This window comes from Penicillium robsamsonii (assembly GCF_028829455.1).
Source record: "Penicillium robsamsonii strain IBT 29466 chromosome Unknown utg000007l_segment0_segment0, whole genome shotgun sequence".
NCBI classification, from domain to species: Eukaryota; Fungi; Ascomycota; class Eurotiomycetes; order Eurotiales; family Aspergillaceae; genus Penicillium; species Penicillium robsamsonii.
In genome coordinates this window covers 224,397-243,144 of record NW_026643225.1, presented here as the reverse complement: position 1 = coordinate 243,144, position 18,748 = coordinate 224,397, and the positions used below count along the sequence as shown (strand labels likewise).

The window sequence follows — 18,748 nt, the reverse complement described above, 5'->3', positions numbered from 1 at the left end:
AAATGCAGGTTAATTAGTATAATAGAGATATAATAGGGAGCTAGTGCGACACTCAAGGTTTGAAGGGACACATTCTAGAATAATGAGACTTATGGTTAACTCCTTTAACTTCCCATGGCTCACGAACACGTTCAGATTCCGATCGACCTAACTCCCCTGAGAGGGGCAGTTGGTTCCCGAGGTTAGTTTACATTTACGTAGTTATATCGGACTCCGTAAAGTCAATTAACTGTTCCGTCATTTTCCCGACTCATTTGACCGAGTCATTTTCCCGCTTGACGATCTAATGTCGCGTAATGCGCTATCACCTTGGGCTGAGCAAGATCCAACGGTCGCCTATCTGGGTAAAGCACATATCCCGGAAGTATTTTGCGGAGAATGGGTCAATCTAATATTGTAATGGAGGTCGTATAGGGGCGATTGACATCGGCCATTTTATTGAGGCTGAACTATCAGACCGAATTCCACTGATAGGCGCGCCGATTGTGTCAAATACTACTATGTGCGATGATCCAGCGATCTTGATGTAACCTGGCATTGTCCATTAGACTTTAAGTACTCCGTACATATTAGGGCATAGCAGGGATTAGCCGTGTTGGCGGTATACAGGGACCTCCTTTCACGTTGCAAAGGACATTTGTGATACATGGCACTTCCAAGGTTGAGTCCTTCGGAACGACTAAATAGCGGACAAACATATGATAGACTACTTATTGCTTTGTCTACATCATATTCAAAGCCTCAGAAATGCGGTGAAATTTTGAAGTCTAGACTTTTGATTTCCAGCCACCAACACTCAGTAAAAGTGAGAAGCCAAATCCATAACGCCAGTTCTTTGTATCTCGGGTTCAAAATTCGTGAGTCCACTCGATTCTACGGATTATGTTGCATGTCTTTCCTCTTCTGAAGACATAGGGTGACATGCTCACAATTAGGTCATAGGATCTGTATAGTTCATTGAGAGCTTGGGCCAAGGATACGTCCAAGGGTGCCTTTGTTATCTGCTTCTCTTTGTTACCAACCAGGTCTTAGCTCTTGAGAACTCCAATGGTATCATCGCCGCCAACGTCAAGAATAGTACTCCGTATCAAGCTCGCCGATAACGTCAAAGTTGGAGTCCTCGTGACCCGCCACCACGCTTGAGAACTCCAATGGTCGCTGATAGCGGCACCAAGCTCGCCGATGGCATGCTCACACTCATGATAAGGCCAATGCTCTTGTCACCGCCGAGGTTAACGGCAATACTGGCATCACCGCTCACATCGTCCTTGGGGACAGGGACAGCAAGTGCTGTGACCGTGAAAAAGATGGGAGTGACAAGAGCCTAACGCATTTTATATGGGTTCAAACTGGAGTGGTCGTTAGAGAATTGTTTCAAGTTCTGGTAGGTCTGTACTCACTGAGAGTAGGAGCGGCTGGGTTGGAACTGGACTATCCTGTATTGAACTTGTGGATATATGTTTGAAACATGATATCCGATGTGCTCAATGAACTTAAAACGTTGGCCTCGACTGTGTTTTACTTGAATCGTGTGGATATGGTCCTCCATTTATGACATGTGCGTAGTCGCGATGGAGTGGATGCCCGATGATGGATACGGATTGGCAGTAGAAGACATTTGGAAACGGCACAGGTCCTGGTAACTGGTATTGTGCTCAACACCGTGATCATAGACAGCCGGAGAGAGAAATTATCGGTTGTATCGATATAGGCTCTTCATCCTTAACTGGGGCCCAAAAGCCTCCCATTGATATCATGACATCGATCCTACGCTGGACCTCTTTCGTTTTTCTTACAAGTGGGGTTTAATTGAATTTGGGCCACAAGGCTATCCACCCTCGATACGTTTGGAGATCCCTAACAAGAACCGAAAGTCAGCCTTAGCCTTGGAATCTATCCGGAAATTCCTATAGAACACTCAATCCTAGAATCGGGTTATCTCCCGTAACCTAGAATAATCCAAAGAGATTTTGTTTGTAACGCGATCTATCAAAAGTACCTATCGCTTTTTAGGTCCCACCGGGGCGTTAGGTGGTATCCATTTTCCATGTCGATATAGTGGATTCAGATCGTACGTTATGATGCTATTCTACGGGAACCTTGAGGTAAATAATTCATGGTAAATTGTAAAGTTCCCAAGAGATCGGGGATGTATACTCTATACCATCTAAAGGTACGGCGATCAGATACATATCCAAAGGTAGTACGGAGTCTCCGAACGGCAATCTTATTCCAACTCACAGAACCATGCCCTTAACAAGATAGCCCCCAATCCAACCCTGACGTAGACATACACAACCCACGGCTACACCTACTACCATATGCAGTTACATGAAGCACTAATGCACCGACCAAGCTAAACAGATATTGCGTAGCTGCTTCTCCATATGGTGACAAGGATTAATCCCACCAGTAACCGTGCACAATCAAATGGGGGCTGCGCAAGCCTCGTCTGACATTTCTAAGCCATCTAGGTACGGACTATCAGCGGAATCCGAGTGGAGATTACGCCTGAGCAGATTCGCTCTACGGGATATGGTAGATTAAATGCATGCGCTTGGGCCTGAATTCCTTTGTAATTTATTTCCTTTCCCCATCTTCCCTTTCGAGTTTAGATGCGTAGATACGTATTTTCCCTTTCTTACGGCTGGGGAGATCTGTGAAAGCCGGTATTTGGCCGTTACTTGGTTGATCCTCGTGGCGTTTTACCATTACTGTAGTCGGTGCGGTCTCAATGGTCTTGTTAGAACAATGCACAGGGTTGTTTTTTTTGAGTAGAATGATAAGGCTAATAAATTACATGGAAGACCAAAGGAAAGAAATGGATTGCAGTTCAGAGGGCCTTTCCCAGACGCCTGGAGAAAAATGGAAAAGAGAACGAATAGGAACCAAAAAAAAAAGAATATGGCAATTCACTCCTGCATCTCCGTGTCCTCCGTAGTTTTAGGCTTCGAAGGCTCCTCGCCGAATAGTTCATCGTCGTCTTCATTGCCAGACTTCTCAGCTTGCACTTCCTGTTGCACCTCCTCTTCCTCGTCCTCGTCCTCGTCATCATCGGCAATGCGGCGAGAGGCATTGCCACGACGGCGCGGTGCAGCTTCTTCAGCTGGCTCCTCGTCGTCGCCGAACAAATCGTCATTGTCTTCACCACCAGACCCAGCCGCCTCTTCGTCATCAGAGTCAACAACCATCTCACTGCTCTTATACTTGCCAGGCTTGTCGGATTTGGCAGCCTGAGCCTTCCCACCCGATCGGCGTTCTAAGCGGCGACGCTTCTTAGGCGCCGTCTCGCCCTCGCTTTCGGGCGCGCTGTGCGCAGCATCGCCCTCCTCTTCATCTGCGATGAAATCGTCTCCGCCCTTCTTCTTGCGCTTGCTGGTAGTCTTCTTCTTGCGCTTGACCCGATCACCGGTCTCAGAGTCGTTGGTCAATTCGGCTTCCTCGCGAGCGCGCTCGTCTTCGACGCGCTGCGCGGCATGCCGTTGCACCTCTTCGACCATCTGAGCGCGTTCCTCGGCGATGCGCTTCTTGCGCTCCATCTCGACCTCTTGGGCTTTGCGCAGCTCCTCTGCCCGGGCCCGTGCGGCTTCTTCGCGGGCTTCACGGGCTTGCTGGAGTTTGGCAGCGTTCTTCTCTTCATACTCCTTCTGGCTCTGCATGGCTCGGTCGAGCTGCTTGCTGATTGTGCGGCCCATGTTGGCTCGCTGCTCCAATGCAGCGCTGGGGTAGGGCGGGTTCTTCTCCTTTGAAAGACGCTCGAAGGTTTCAATGGCCTCCTTGAGACCCTCCGCTGCCTCTTGGACGTCCTGGAGTGTCTTCTGGGTAGGCTGTAGACCGTATGCGAGAGAAGCGATTTGGTTCTGCACGAAAGCAACGTTGAACTGCAGGTGAAGTTGATCCGGAGAGACGTCGCGAGCGCGCGTAGCATAGTCTAGTGCTGTCTTCATTGCGGCCAAGTTCGCCTCCTGCTTGCCTCGTAGCCACCATACACGACCAAGACAAGCCAGGATTTGCACATCGCGTTGGCGATCCTTGGACAATGCAGCCTCGTAGTGTTCAATTGACCGTGAGAACTGGCGGAGCTCAGCGAAGACATGTCCCAAGTTGAGGTAGACGCTGGGGTCCTTCAGCGTATCGCGAATCTTGGACAAGATTTGCACAGCAGAGCTGTGGTCTTTCTTATCATCGACCAGGGCGATCGCAATACCCTGGGCGGCATATGCATTCTTGGGGTCCAGCTGGAGAGCCTTGTCGAAGAACTCCACAGCTCGCTGGTAAATCTTGCGACGCTTTTCCTTCTCTTGGTCTGTGTCGCGGCGCATGTCACGGGCAGCAAGGAGATGCACATTACCCATTCCAGTCAACGCGTAGCGATCATGCTTGTCATAGTACTGTAACGTGTGCTTGAAGTGACGTTGCTCGCTATCTTCAGCAAGGTTGGCGACTCGTTTCTTTGCCTTGCTGAGATACCATCCGTAGAGCGACCGAACTTCCAGATTTGTGCTTTCCGCTTCGTAAAGCTTGCCAATCTTCTTAGGACCCTCGTCTGTAGGGCTCTGGCGCAGGGCAATATATGTCAGGCGTGCATTAGCTTCCGTGTAGTCAGCGTGACGCTCCAGAAGACCTTCGTAGACCTTCTTGGCTTCGTCCCACATGTCGGCTGCCTCGTAAGTCCGTCCAAGGTTGTAGCTGATTGTGGTGACGAGCGCATCGGTATCAATGCCATTCTCTTTTTCTTTGGATTGCACACAGGCGTTGAGTGCGGACTGGAACAAGCCACGAGCCAGAGCAATCTTCTCATTCTGGTATAGGAAGCAGCCCATGTTGTTGAGGAGCTGCGGCGGGAGACTCTCCCTAAGCGCAGCGTTCAGCTTATCCTGGTCCTCGATATCAGGTCGAGCATCCTCGGGAATTTCAGCAATCTGAATCTGTTCCAATTGGGTCAGACACTGCATGCTCTTGTCTGAGGCCGTGCCCTCGTAGAGACGAGAGAGGTAAACAAGAACCGACTCATCGGGAGAGATATTTTGCTTCTCATCCTTCCACATAGAGCGCACTGACTCAAGCAGAGTGATGGCTCGCTTTGTCTCGGTCGACTTGTCTTCCTTGCTGCCTGACTTCTGAGCAGCGAAGACTTCTTCCGCATGAATAGCAGCAAGAAGGGTCATCGCCTCCGGGTTCTTGGACTGCTGAACAATCTTCTCTAGTCGGAACTTGGCACCGTCAAAGTCCTTGTTCGTGATCTGCATTTGCACAGCACCGAATTTGGCGGGAAGATAGCCCTTGTCGACACCACCGCGGGCTTGATCGGAACGGTTGTAGAACTCCATAGCACGGGCCTCGTCGCCTTCATAGTGCGACTTGCGACCAAGGAGGTACCAGCCGTCACTGGCAATAGCCATAACATCTGTGTGTTCGATGGCTTTGCGTGCCAATGTTTCGACGGTGGGATATGATTTGCGGAGGAGGAAGTAGCTGGCGAACAAGGAGCAAGTCATCGGATATTCCTTGTCCAGCTTGAATGCCTTTTGGGTGTATTGAGTCATGGCTAATTTGTACATTGACCCAAACATAGGGTCGGTGGTGGCTCGGCGAGAGCTGTCGTGGAGGTAGTAAACTGCAAGCAGGACGTTGGCAACCTTGGATTCGGGATTCTGCATAGCAATGGCGGTAAGTTACCTTCTTATGAAAAATGAAGGCCTGTGAGGGGGTTTTTTTTTAACATACCAGAGACAAAGATCTCTCCCAGGCTAGCTTGGCTTGATCCTTGAAGCCTAGCTGCCACAAGCAGCATCCCAGACCAATACGAGGATCAGGGTCTGTGAGGTTAGGCATCTTAATCAGAGCCTTTTGGTATCCTTCGAGTGCATCTGCGTATCTTCCAAGCATGTAATGCGCTCGGGCACGTCCCAGAATGGCCATGATGTTCCGGCCACCAAAGGCCTTGGATGACTCGTCGAAACATTTTAGGGCCTGCCGGAGGGACTCGACTCTTTCCGAGGTATCAATCGCACCAGGACGAACAGCACGGGGAGGGTATAGTGAGGCACGGAGAAGACACAAGACGCCACGCGCCAGGAAGAGAGGAGGATAAGCTGGATTGAGTCGCGAAGCCTCGTTCAACGTCGAAGTCGCGAGTTGGAGGTAGTGATCTTTGGTCTTGGCTTCTGAGTATAGTTCACCTTCAGGTGCGACTCGGGGAGCATGTCTGCTCTTCAACAGCAGCATCCAGCAGATCCAGCCTAGCAGGCCGAGTTTCTCCTTTGTGGCTCCGTGGGCGACGGAGGCCAGACCCTTGGTCAAGATGTCGATGGCATGATCGATCTGCTTTCGCTTTGCATAAGCGAGCGCAATAATCACCCAGAAATTCTTGGCCGCCTTTTCGTTCTCCAAGAGGGTGCAAAGCTCAGTCGGGTCATCGGGGAGCTCGAGCAAGCTGACTTCGACTTCGCTGTCGAAACTAGAAGCGGGAATGTCGATAGCATCGGGGATATCGGAAAAGCGCAGATTGCTCAATGGGCTCACTGAAGGTACAACGTCACCATTCGGGCCATTGGTTTGGCCATTCTCAAGAGGCGCCATGGTGTGTCCGGGGACGGGAGGGATGAGGCCACTTTGCGAGTAGATATGGGATTGTAGGAGCCTCAACTCATGATCAAGCGAGGCGGTCCATCAAAGAAATTTCAGAATTAGGACCAGTGAGGTTAGCGACCCCGGAATTGGAGAAAAACGCGAAAAAGTGACTTCTCGGAGACTAACAGCGCGGCGATGAAAGGTGAGAATTGAACCAATGGAGTGGCTGGACTGCACCGCCACAGGCCGCCACACCGCATACAATGAGCAACAAGTACATTTATTCACCTTTACCTTATTGAATCATTACTATTCAATACTTTCCGAACAAAATAGAGTCAAATAAATGGAGAAAATAACATTTAGTAAGTCTACCAATGAAATATTTAGGTACGGTATTCACATCACTGCACCCAGCTTGTTACAAATTTGCAGAAGCAAGCAACACTGAGCAGCATCACAAAGATAAGACCAATCTCACTCCAGTGATGCAGGCGAGCATAAGACTCGACATATCCAGCTGAAGCAGCAACCTGTTGGCCATCTACTGCATGATCGGCCTTAATCGAACCGGCCAACTCGGATGGGAAGCGGCCTGTTTCAAAGTACTGATCCATAAGTTGGTCTTTCTCAGCCCAGCGTGCTACCAGCCAGTCCTCAAACTCCTTCTGGTCCTCAAGAGGAATCTTTGAGACCTGGAAGCGTCTCCAATGCATGTTGACTGAGGTTGGTGGTCGTCCTTGGAGGTATGTGGAGCGGAGAGTGAAGTATTTATCGGGATAGCTTCCTTTTCTATAGACATTGTCAGTATCGTTTTAGTAAGAAGAAAGAGGGACAGAGAAGAAAAACATACGGTGGTCCTTCATAGGCTATGGTGCAGTCATACACCCAGTCTACCGTTCCCCTTAGCTGCTGAAGACAGAAGAACAGGCCTGTAGACCGTGGAAGAATCATGTGTTCGAATGAAGGAAGCCCTTGTTTCTTCCCCCACACGTCGCTGCGTCCTTTCGTATTGAGGGATAGGTTTGTCCCTTCGGGGAAGATTAGTAGCCACATGGGATCGAATTGCGGGCGGGCTGAGTTGGAGCCGGTGTATACTGTCTTCAGCTTCTCCAACCGATGTTGAAGCCTTGGCTTATCAGCCGTCCACTTGCGAGCCATGAAGATGAAACCGTAGAACATCATGCCAGTACCCACGACGGGAAGGTACTTAAGCGACTCTTTCAGGATGATGAAGATGCGGCCATGCATCTGGTTGGTGTATGCAACCCACCAAAGGTAGATCCAATCAGTGTAGACTTGGTGATTCGAGACCAGGACGAGACGCTCCGGGAACCTGGTCTCCAGCAAACCATCTTTTGATATATGGATTTGCCCACGGACACTAGCATCACCACTGACCCGGACGAGCGTTGGAGAGCTCCACTGGGTGACAGCGCTGAGTACCAGTCCAAAACATTGTTTTGTATATGCCATATACGAATAGTAGTAATATTTGTTGATCAGATAGAGCGGGGCACCGATTATTTGCGTCGCACAGATCACGATGATACAGCAATCCACCCATGTTATCAGCACAAGCGAACGCAGTAGCTGCATTGGAATGCCATGTTTCAGACGGGGGTCGGAAGGTGGTTTGGTCGAGAGCTTCTGTAGCTCCCCGGGATCCTTGGCGGTCGGTGGCTTGCGCTGTCGAACCTCGGCAGGCTCCATGGTGGGGATTTGGAGATCCGGAGATCCCTGTCGCTTTAGAGGGGGAGAGCTGAGGCAGAAAATCAAATCTGAGACTGGAAGCTAGCAGATGCTTCTACAGTTGTATAGAGCCCACACGTAGAAATGGTCTGATCGGATGTTCGGAGATAGTGATGATCGACGGTGTGGGCTCAGAATGCAACAAAAGCTAGGTAGAAGCTAGAAGATAAAATAAATTGCCATAACCTGGAAATAAGAAGGGGACTATAACAATAAAAAAAGCGATGGAATCAAAAGGGATAAGTGTTGGAGAGCTCGACAAGTTGGAGAGTTGGATAGTTGGAGGGGGACAATCAGGCGGATCTCGTGGATCCCCAAGTGACCGTCACAGCCTCATAACGTCACCAATGGAAATTCCTTATTTATTTGACAACACTCTTTCTTTGTGATTCTGAGATCTCTCCGAGGTCCTTTCTCTATAAAAACAACTCTTGTGTCAGCTCATTACCCACTTCCTTGGGCTGAAAGATGGCGCGTTGATGTGAGCTCTAAACTAATTCGAACCCTCCTGAGCCTCCTGGCTAATACACATGACTAGGGTCAATAGGCCTGCGATCCTTCCAACATGCTATGCACCATTCTCCGCAGGAGTCCCCGTCTCGCCTTGCGCCAGCATTTTTCCACGTCTCAACCACGTCACGAGATCAAAGACATCGGCTCTTTGTCTCAGCGCCTAATACCAAAATACCAAGGTGTGGCTGTCCTGTTGGTCTTGTTGATTTGTTCGTTTGAAGGCTAATGGACTCTCCCAGAATCCTGTGACGGAGAGCTCCTGTCTCTCCAGTGGCCAGCACCGCCGCGAAATATCTTCCTGGTGCGCAAAGACTGCGCCCCGGCGGTTACTGATTCTCTGATTGAATTCGTCAAGTAAGATCAAGATGTGGGAAACGACCAGGCACAAGGCTGACATCTAAGAGTCATGTTTCCTCTACATATCCCTCTATCGCGGTGATCCTCGAGTCAAAGACCGCAGCTGAAGTACATTCGTCACTCTCCTTTCCCGTCTACTCGGTTTCTCTCGACGAGAAGAGAACCGCGCTTCACGATAAAGTTGACCTCACGGTGACCCTGGGCGGCGATGGCACGATTCTACATGCAGCGTCGCTCTTCGCGACCTGCTCAAACGTTCCACCCGTGCTATCATTCAGCATGGGTACATTGGGGTTCTTGAGTGAGTGGAAGTTCTCAGAGTTTAAACGGGCTTTCCGAGAAGTCTACATGTCCGGAGCCGGAGCAGGGGATCGCACCCCCGTGTTGGAAGACCCCCCGGGAGCGGCATCCACAGAACAAGAAATTGAGATGGGGCCGACCGGGTGGTCATCCGTCCGGGGCAAATCTATGGGCTCTACGCGCGGGGCGCGCATTCTGATGCGCAATCGGTTGAAAGTTGGATTGTTTACCGCCGACGGAACCGAAACGACGCCCATCCGGACCAAGACCGACCAGGGCCAGGGGGTTTATGTGATGAATGAGCTCCTCATCCACCGTGGCAAGGAACCGCACTTGGCTGTGGTAGATGTGTTTGTGGGTGGACGGTTCCTGACGGAGGCTGTGGCAGATGGAATCATAATTTCTACGCCAACCGGAAGTACAGCCTACAGCCTGAGTAGTGGGGGTAGTATTGTGCATCCACTAGTCCCCGCCACCCTTTTGACGCCGATTTGCGCGCGTAGTCTCAGCTTCCGGCCATTGGTTCTCCCTTCCAGTACCCCAATCACCCTGCGGCTAAGCGAAAAGAACCGTGGACGCGAACTGGAAGTCAGTCTGGACGGAGTTCATTTAGGCCAAGGGATGGGAGTTGGTATGGAGGTCCGAGTTTGGAATGAGGAGATGCGGCATGGGAAGAATGAGTGGCAGGGTGGTGTGCCCAGTGTGATGCGAAGAAGTATGGGATGTGAAGCCCATGAGGGATGGGTTGGTGGATTGAATGGATTGTTGAAGTTCAATCATCCATTTGGCGAGGTATAATGTATAATTCTCTTTATCTATTAATCCTCTAATATAACAGAAGATATACAAAGATATACGAAGTACGGAGTACATCATAAATTGTAAAGCCGTGGAGCCCGTATGGCCGATCTGATTGGCAGAGGCTTGTTTTCTGTAGATGAACTTCTAAAGTACTCTCTCTCAGGGGAGAACCCCTTTCTCTTTACCAACCTCTCCCAACTTTGATTCTTTTATTTTTAACGGATATTGCATTGTTTTATTCTCGAGCTTCCTCGCAGTGCGAGGACCGCTCCTGATTTTTTCTTTTAAAAAAGGTACGCTCATTCTACCCCTCCTTCGATTCTCTCGATCCTACCCTACTCTCTCCCCTTTGTGGATATTCGAGTGGTTTTGAAAAACATCGTGAATCGTTATTTGCATCATTCTCATTCTAAACGCAGTCGCTGATTCCAGTTTAGTAGCGCTAGCCTGTCTCGAGGGCCTCAGGAGGTCTCGGCGCATTCGTTTACATCCTCCCCTCCCCTCCCCCTACGTGACCTGTGAAATCCCTTGAACAATGACTTCCTACGGAAAGTATGTAACTGCACCATCTGGCCTCGAATCTGGTGGTATTCCTTTTACTCACCCACCAAAGCAACATGTATGCGCCGGAGCAGTTCATGAATCCGGGGCCAGCTCCCCGGCCCCCTACCGACCGACCCCCCAAGTTGACTCTACCCACCAACGCAGCCACCTCCTTTGGTCAGATGAGCTTGGACTCTCCGATCACACCAGGTCCATCGTCCGCCAACCTGTCGCTTTTCCCCAATACCAGCAACCCTTCGCTGGCGATGTCTCGGAGTAATACCGGGCAAAATGGAATCTCGATCATCAAAGAAGGCACCGTCCGCTGCAAAGAGGACAAATTCTTGGCAACCTGGAATACACGTTACTTGATCCTGCGCGAATATAAACTTGAATTTTTGAAGAGTGATTCTGGCAAGGTAGTGATTACTTTCCCCTTGTCCTCGGTCACCGCTGTCGCTCGCTCCGAGGATTCCAAGATGGCCTTCGAGGTCACTCGCTTGGCCAACCCGAAGGATGCAAACTCCAAAGCCGCTCTCCTAGCCCGCGATCTACCTACCAAGACCATCACCTGTGAAGTCAAATCCGATGATGAAATCTATGAGTGGATCGACAAGATCTACGAACGCTGCCCTGGCATGGGCGGTGTCAGTAACCCGACAAACTTCAGTCACCGTGTCCATGTCGGCTTTGACCCAAATACGGGTGCCTTTGTAGGCTTGCCTCCAGAGTGGGAGAAGCTTTTGACGTCTTCGGCTATCACCAAGGAAGACTACAAGAAGAACCCCCAGGCCGTCATTGAGGTTCTTGAATTCTACTCAGATATCAAAATGCGCGAGCAGAACCCGCAATACTACGCTGGAATCAACTCCCCACCCAATGGTCAACCCAAGGCGTACGGTAGTAGTGTTGGTAGCTCCATTGCACCCCCACGTCCTCCCCCGCCAGGCCCGATGCAGCGCCTTGATAGCAGTCAGTCGAAGCAATCTGACGGTTCTATGCGATCTGCGTCGTCCTCAGTCGGACAGTCGGACCGTGCAGCAGACCACCAGCAGCAAGTTGAACGGATGAAGGAGATGGCCGATCAAGAGCGTCGCCGCGTGGAGGAGGAACGTCGCAACAAGGAGGAGCAGGATGCTTACAATGCATCCATCCCGAAGAGCCGTCCTACTATGGCTCAACAGGAGCTTGGTGGATATGGTGGCGACGAGCCATCACAGAATAGCCGCTATCAACCCAGCCGCCCGGCCCCTCAGGCTCCAGGCTCTGCTGCTCGCCAGCAAGATCCCCGTCAGCTCACTGCACAGCGTCCCGCACCAGCGCCACCATCACAGAGTCCCTACGGCCAAAGCGCGCCCCGAGCACCGGGTGCTCCCCGAACTGATGACCGCCAGGGTTCTCCAAGCTCCCGCTATCCTCCTAATGACCCTCGGGCCCCTGGCTCAGCCAACCGCCCTCAGCAGAACGCTTCCAAAGGACAGGCTGGACCCCCTCCATCACGCCTGCCGGCCCCCGTTCAAGCTGTGAAGCCGCTGAACATTGCCAACAAGCAAAATGGGACCAAGCAGAATGTCCCCGATGGTGTCCGCCAAGCCGAAGCTGCTCTTACCAAGAAGGCAGATCAGCCGCGCCAAAAGGAGGTGCGCATGTCAGCCATGTCAGAGAACGAGGTCATGGAACGACTGAGGTCTGTCGTATCCAAGGACAACCCAAACGAGTCTTACAGCAAACAGCGCAAGATTGGCCAGGGTGCATCTGGATCCGTGTATGTGGCGCGGGTTAAGGAAAGCGCACCTTCAGGTGTCGCCCACGAGCTTTACCGGACCTATGGCCCACGCTGCCAGGTTGCCATCAAGCAGATGGACCTGCGCAGTCAGCCCCGCAAGGAGTTGATCGTCAACGAGATTATTGTTATGAAGGACAGCCAGCACCCGAATATTGTCAACTTCCTCGATTCATTCTTGCAGGAATCAAGCAATGAGCTCTGGGTTGTGATGGAATTCATGGAGGGTGGCGCATTGACTGATGTAATTGACAATAACCCAGTAATTACTGAAGGTCAGATCGCAACAATTTGTGCCGAGGTATGTTGTTCCCCCCAAAGGTTGTTTTCGTCCAATTACTAACGTTTTACCAATAGACTTGCAAGGGTCTGGCCCATCTGCACAACCAGAGCATCATTCACCGTGATATCAAGAGTGACAACGTCCTTCTCGACCGTGTTGGCCACGTCAAGATCACTGATTTTGGCTTCTGCGCCAAGCTGACCGAACACAAGAGCAAGCGCGCCACCATGGTCGGTACCCCGTACTGGATGGCACCCGAGGTTGTCAAGCAGAAGGAGTACGGTCCGAAGGTCGACTGCTGGTCGCTAGGCATCATGGCCATCGAAATGATCGAGTCCGAGCCTCCCTACCTGAACGAAGAGCCACTGAAGGCCCTCTACCTTATTGCCACCAACGGAACCCCTCGTCTCAAGAAGCCCGAGAAGCTCACCAAGGAGCTCAAGGCTTTCTTGAGCGTCTGCCTCTGCGTCAATGTCCACAGCCGCGCTTCCGCTGACGAGCTCCTCGCCCACGAATTCCTCCAGACTGGATGCAGCTTGGCTAGTCTGGCTGAGCTGCTCCGCTGGAAGAAGGCTACTGGCTAGTAGATAACCAAGATTTCCGCTCTGCTCTTCATTTACCGCAACTTGGAGCAACAACATCTGGGTTCCATTTACGCGTCTTCGTTTAGATGTCCATGTCTCACTTTCATTCACAGGAACATACTCTCTTCCCGTGTGCTCTATTCCCGTTTCCTTCACTGCACCCCCTTCATTGGAGATATCATTGCCGCTCTGCTCTCATCACTTCTCATACACAACCCTGGGCGTGGATAATCTGGCGTTTGATCTGTTTTTCTCTTTCCCCCTGTCCAACTTCTCGACGCTTGCACAAAACACATACCATGTTTCCCCCCTATGACGTTCACGATTTTGCAACTTGCACTGTATTATGTGCCCTTGCACAAAAGCGAAGAATAGTTTAAAATCCGATGTGACTTGGCTCGATTTCTTTATCAAAATAATCGGCTTTGACCTGCACTATAACAGGTGTATTGGGCTTGTGCCGTATTTGGGTACTAAGTCAGTCGTCCAAATGGATATCAAACAATGCATGTCTTCATATAACTCTATAAGGTCAATTTCAAGCATGGTTAAGAACCTTGACTCGGATTCACAAGGAATAGTCGGCTGCTTATGCGACTTCTGGTCTGGACGTTATAGGGCTTAGGATAATCCCGATGTCCAGTTAGCTTGGGATTATAATAGAAAGGTCACATTGAGGATATCATTACGATGCCACTTTTCAATGTCTTGGAAGCAAGAGTAACACGAACATAAATAGGATCTAATATATCATTAACAAGCGTAAAACTAATATAGCAATTCATACGTAAGGCAAAAAAGCAATCAAGGCAACTCTTCCCTCACAGCCCTCCCCAACCCCCCACAAGCCTCACTAAACAAAACCCCAATAAGGACACTCTCTCCCTCAGAAACCGTCCAACGTCCCGCATCAATAAGCCTCTGTTTCCAAACACCCTGTTCAGACGCAGAAAGATCGTTCCAAGCTTGCAATTTCTCCTCCTCGGACTTCTCAGGCTCGTCCGTAGACGCGGACGCAGCAGTCTCGATAATTACGCTCTGCTCGGCATTGTGTCCGCCACCGCACCGCACGATAACAGAAAGGGACTGTGGTGCGACAGGCTCCAGATCAGCGGGCGCGGCGCCGGCGCGGTGTACGCGGTCCAGGATTTCGCGGAGGGATTCTATCTGCGAGTCTGTGGAGACAATGGTCGCCACTGGGATATCGGTATCACTGTCACGCGGAGCAAGAAGAGTATCGAAATACGTCAGCTGATCCCGTGGGGGTAGGACGTATTCCCGTGCGATGATTCCGCGAATGCTATCTGGGAGCCACTCTGTGGCGCCGAGGATAGGCGGAGTTCCGCCGCGGATCTCGGCGAAGGCGAGCATTGATAGACAGATTGCCGATATGGAGAAGAGGAGAATGATGATGCTGTAGACTAGTTCCCAGATCTCGGCGGGGCCAGGGGTGACGAGGACATAGCGGGGGGTGCGAGAGGAGGTTGGGAAGGGGGATAGTGGGAAGGTGTGTACGACGACTGTGTTGCCCATGCTGACGGAGGCGAGCTTTATGTTCTGCGGGCCGACGTCTGGGGTTACGGGGTGTGGGGGCGCGATGAAGGTTGAGAAGGTGAGTTTTGTCATTGAGAAAGGGTGCACATCGCGGAGGGTTGTGTAGGGGCGCAAGTTGCTGTAGCCGCGGTTTGGTCCATATTCCAGGGTGAATAGAGGAATGGAGTTGTCGCTGCCGCTAACTGCGATGACGGTTTGTTGTTGGCCTTGCGGATTTGTTCCGAGTTGGCAGATATCAAGTCCTAGGCCGATCTTCACGGTTCGAGGGAGCTTGCGACGTCGTAGAATTTTGGATTTGCTCGATTCGGAGCTGGGGAGTTGAAGGAGGACGAGCTCGCTTCCACCCCGGTTCGGGGCGTTTTGGAGAAGGAGTAGGACCCTGGGCGAGAGGAACCGCAGCGCGCGGATCTTGGACCGTGCTGTGCGGGTTCCGCTAGCGGGTAGAGGAATGGTATAGACAGAGCGGACGTCGGGCGAGCTGTTAGAACGGGTAGAGGATGAGATATCGCCGACCATGACGTCCGCGCCGTTGGTATATGCCATAAGGAAACGGCCGTGTGCATTGTCGGTCTTTTCCAGGTCGTGTTCGAGGCTGACAAAGTCCAGATCCTCGGCCTCTTCATTGCCGCTTAGTTGGATGCGGCCAATGATATCCTTCTCGCTGGGCTTCTCTGTGGCGCAGAAGAACACAATCTCACCGGATTGTGCTAGTCCAGTCGCGACGGCTCCGATCCGTGTGTGTTTCTCGGTACCATCCTTCCCTTTCGGCCACGGCGAGAGTCTCGTCACTCGCTGGTATGTATCTGAAGAGCCTGGCCCGTTCTTCGTTCGGAAGAGTGATGCTTGCGACAAAGCTATAGCCTTTCCGGGTGTAACCTCTTCCTCAGACTGGGTGTCCTTTTTCGCCTTCTCGCTGTCTTGGGCGCTCTGTGTACTCGAAGCAGCAACAGCGGTGGTCTTTCGCGGTACCTCAAACCGAAACGCGCGAAGATGTTGATTGTTGTTCTTCTTCTGTTGCTCCACGGAGCTATTGATACCAGCCAGAGCAACAAGAGAGCCCGCCTCGTCGCCAGCCAGCGGGGCCGCAGCCAGTGACGTTACCGAGTCTTCATCGCGCGATAGGTTCAGTTCAACGGCCTCGGTGATCTCGTTGCGATGCGATGTGTCAAGTAGAGACTATATAGAAAACAACATTTAGCATTTGCACTTCGAAAGATTTTCTCGAAATGGTGGGACTTGCGATCTTGTTTCCAACTCCGCTACGCCCTTCGCCGCCTCCGCCGCCGACTAGGAGTCGACTGTTGTCGCGTGGGTCAAAGTCCGCAGCGAAGAGCGGACACGAGAGTGTCAATTTGGCGGAGTGTACTGTGGGAGCCATTGTTGTTGACAAGGTAAAGTGGAAAGAGGACAGATGACGGAGATGCCCCGGATTCTTGGCGTGGCCCGATGGCTGGGCATGCCGTGCCTGGTTAGCGTGATGTGCGAAACTATATTGTTATAGATCTATAGGACTGTTCTACTTTAATTGATATGAGAAGAAGATGAGAAGGGAAAAAAAGTAAATAATATTTTTATCATGCACTCTAGGGATTCTAAGCCTCGACTTCCTGGGAAGTGAACTCGGGCAGGCGCTTGCGGATATCCTCCCATGTCTCGTCGCCCTCAACAAGCGACTTGACAGCCTGCAAGATCTCGTCCTCGGTGGCGCGAACCTGCTTAGTGGTATCACGGTCACGCAGGGTAAAAGTTCCGTCTTGAACGGACTGGAAATCCACAGTGATACCGAAGGGTGTGCCCAACTCGTCGTTACGGGAGTAACGCTTGCCGATACTGGCGGAAGAGTCATCGACACGGTTGGAGACACCGGCCTTGCGCAGCTTCGCGGTCAGACGCTGGGTCAGAGGCTTGAAGGAGGCGTGGGTGGAGAGGGGAACCAGCAGGACCTTTGTGGGGGCAACAGCGGGAGGGAAAGAAAGGACCTATAGAGTATCGTCAGTACTAGCGTTCATGGCAACAAAACACAAAATGGAAGACTTACACCACGAGTCTCGTCACCGGCGCGGGACCAATAGGAGTGCTCGATAATACTGTACAGAATACGTCCAATACCGAAGGAAGGTTCGATCACGTTGGGAGTATACTCGCGGACATTGTCAACACGAGTACGCTTCTCAATCTTGATCAGGTCCTTCTCGATCTCGACCTTGCCAGATCCAACACCCTCAACATCGACCTCAATCTTGCCATTCTTCTCGAGGTCAAGAGACAGCTTCTCGCGCAGCTCCTGGGACAGAGCGTCAATGGCTGCCTCGACGGTCTTGGCATCCTTCTTGAATCGAGGACCGAACTTCTTCTTCTCGAGGTCAATCTGGTACTCCTCGATACGTAGAGGCTCGGCACGGGCCTGGCGCACCACGAGAGGGGCACCGGTCTTATCCTTGTGGACAGTCAGATCGTAAGCGGAGCGGTCAGCACAGCCGACACACTCGATCCAGCCGTAGCTGGTCTGCAACTCAGCATCCCAGCAGTCAGTAGCGTAGTGAGCCATCTCATTGGCCATGTGCTGACGGAAGCGCAGCTTGGTGGGGTCAACACCCAGCTTCAGCAGGAAGGACTGGATGCGGGCCAAGAAATAGCCCAGAGTCTCGTTATCGACCAGTCCGGTCTCAACGGCCTTACCGATAGTCATCTTGGTCAGCTTGGTGCTTCCGGACAGCTGCACGTTACGGTCGAGCAAGGACAGCTCAGTATCCTTGATCTCATCGAAACGAGCGTGCTTCTTGCCACCCTCTGGGTCGACGTAGTGCTCAATCTCGGCCATGAGGAACTCGCGCACACGCAGGAGACCCGCGCGGGGGGAAATCTCGTTACGGAACGACTTGCCAATGGAGGCAGAGGCGAACGGCATCGACTGCTGGTTGAACTCCAGAAGTTTAGCGAAGTTCAGGAATTGACCCTGGGCGGTCTCGGGACGCAGGTAGCCGGGCATGTTGGCGCTGGGGCCAATGGAGGTCTGGAACATGAGGTTGAAGGAGACCGGAGGCAGCACCTCGCCGCCGGTGACGGGGTTGCGGATGTCGTGCTTCTTGATGAGCTGCTCCAACTCGGGACCACCATAGTTGTCAATCTGTGCGAGGGTCTCCTCGTACTCCTTGACAAGGGCATCGTCCAGCTTCTTAGCCTCGGTGCCCTTGGCCTTTCTCTTCTTCTTGGCCTCCTTCTCCTCATCCACCACAACTGTCTCGCCACGCGCTTGCTTGTCTCCCTTAAGGCGGGCCTCGAGCACCTCCTCAACCAAATGGTCGGCACGGAAGATCTCGCCAGTCTTGGGGTCCTTGCACATCCAGTCGGCGAACTTGTCAACGTGCCCACTAGTCTTGAGGATCTCGTGGGGGGTCAACATGGTGGTGTCGACCTCGAGCATGTCCTCCTCGAGCACGAAGTGCTTGCGCCACAAGTCGGTCATGTTGGCGATCAGGGCGGTTCCAGGTGGGCCATAGTCATACAGACCAGAGACACCACCATAAATTTCGAAGGAGGGGGTGTAGAACATGCGGCGGCGGAGCATGGAGTCCAGCACCGTCCGGTCGATAGACTGGCCGGTTTTGGTATTGACGGTGGCCATCTTGGCGTTTCGTTTCGAGGTCTTCGGGGGAGGGGTGTAGGTCCTAAAGTGAGTCCGAAAGAAAGACGGAGGGGAAAGAA

At 51.9% G+C, this 18,748-nt stretch overlaps 7 protein-coding genes across 7 annotated transcripts; 2 read left to right on the top strand and 5 right to left on the bottom strand.

The window, feature by feature from the left end:
• Nucleotides 1-1,105: 1,105 nt before the first annotated feature.
• N7447_010368 (uncharacterized protein) lies at nt 1,106-1,549 on the bottom strand (the record flags this gene model as incomplete). The annotated part of the gene is made up of 3 exons (XM_057234630.1): nt 1,106-1,324; nt 1,401-1,436; nt 1,523-1,549. 3 exons carry the CDS (start codon nt 1,547-1,549, stop codon nt 1,106-1,108), a joined length of 282 nt encoding a protein of 93 aa, XP_057080850.1.
• Nucleotides 1,550-2,912: 1,363 nt separating this feature from the next.
• N7447_010367 (putative RNA polymerase II transcription elongation factor (Ctr9)) lies at nt 2,913-6,582 on the bottom strand (the record flags this gene model as incomplete). Its single annotated transcript, XM_057234629.1, has 2 exons — nt 2,913-5,654; nt 5,728-6,582. The coding sequence occupies 2 exons, from the start codon at nt 6,580-6,582 to the stop codon at nt 2,913-2,915; spliced, it is 3,597 nt and encodes a 1,198-aa protein (XP_057080849.1).
• Nucleotides 6,583-6,977: 395 nt separating this feature from the next.
• N7447_010366 (lysophospholipid acyltransferase family protein) lies at nt 6,978-8,286 on the bottom strand (the record flags this gene model as incomplete). Its single annotated transcript, XM_057234628.1, has 2 exons — nt 6,978-7,365; nt 7,427-8,286. 2 exons carry the CDS (start codon nt 8,284-8,286, stop codon nt 6,978-6,980), a joined length of 1,248 nt encoding a protein of 415 aa, XP_057080848.1.
• A 604-nt stretch (nt 8,287-8,890) lies between these two features.
• On the top strand, nt 8,891-10,293 carry N7447_010365 (NADH kinase POS5; the record flags this gene model as incomplete). The annotated part of the gene is made up of 3 exons (XM_057234627.1): nt 8,891-9,017; nt 9,078-9,192; nt 9,243-10,293. 3 exons carry the CDS (start codon nt 8,891-8,893, stop codon nt 10,291-10,293), a joined length of 1,293 nt encoding a protein of 430 aa, XP_057080847.1.
• Nucleotides 10,294-10,913: 620 nt separating this feature from the next.
• On the top strand, nt 10,914-13,489 carry N7447_010364 (serine/threonine protein kinase CLA4; the record flags this gene model as incomplete). Its single annotated transcript, XM_057234626.1, has 2 exons — nt 10,914-12,923; nt 12,980-13,489. The coding sequence occupies 2 exons, from the start codon at nt 10,914-10,916 to the stop codon at nt 13,487-13,489; spliced, it is 2,520 nt and encodes an 839-aa protein (XP_057080846.1).
• An 804-nt stretch (nt 13,490-14,293) lies between these two features.
• N7447_010363 (uncharacterized protein) lies at nt 14,294-16,421 on the bottom strand (the record flags this gene model as incomplete). The annotated part of the gene is made up of 2 exons (XM_057234625.1): nt 14,294-16,219; nt 16,299-16,421. The coding sequence occupies 2 exons, from the start codon at nt 16,419-16,421 to the stop codon at nt 14,294-14,296; spliced, it is 2,049 nt and encodes a 682-aa protein (XP_057080845.1).
• Nucleotides 16,422-16,635: 214 nt separating this feature from the next.
• On the bottom strand, nt 16,636-18,668 carry N7447_010362 (glycine--tRNA ligase; the record flags this gene model as incomplete). Its single annotated transcript, XM_057234624.1, has 2 exons — nt 16,636-17,022; nt 17,082-18,668. The coding sequence occupies 2 exons, from the start codon at nt 18,666-18,668 to the stop codon at nt 16,636-16,638; spliced, it is 1,974 nt and encodes a 657-aa protein (XP_057080844.1).
• Nucleotides 18,669-18,748: the final 80 nt, after the last annotated feature.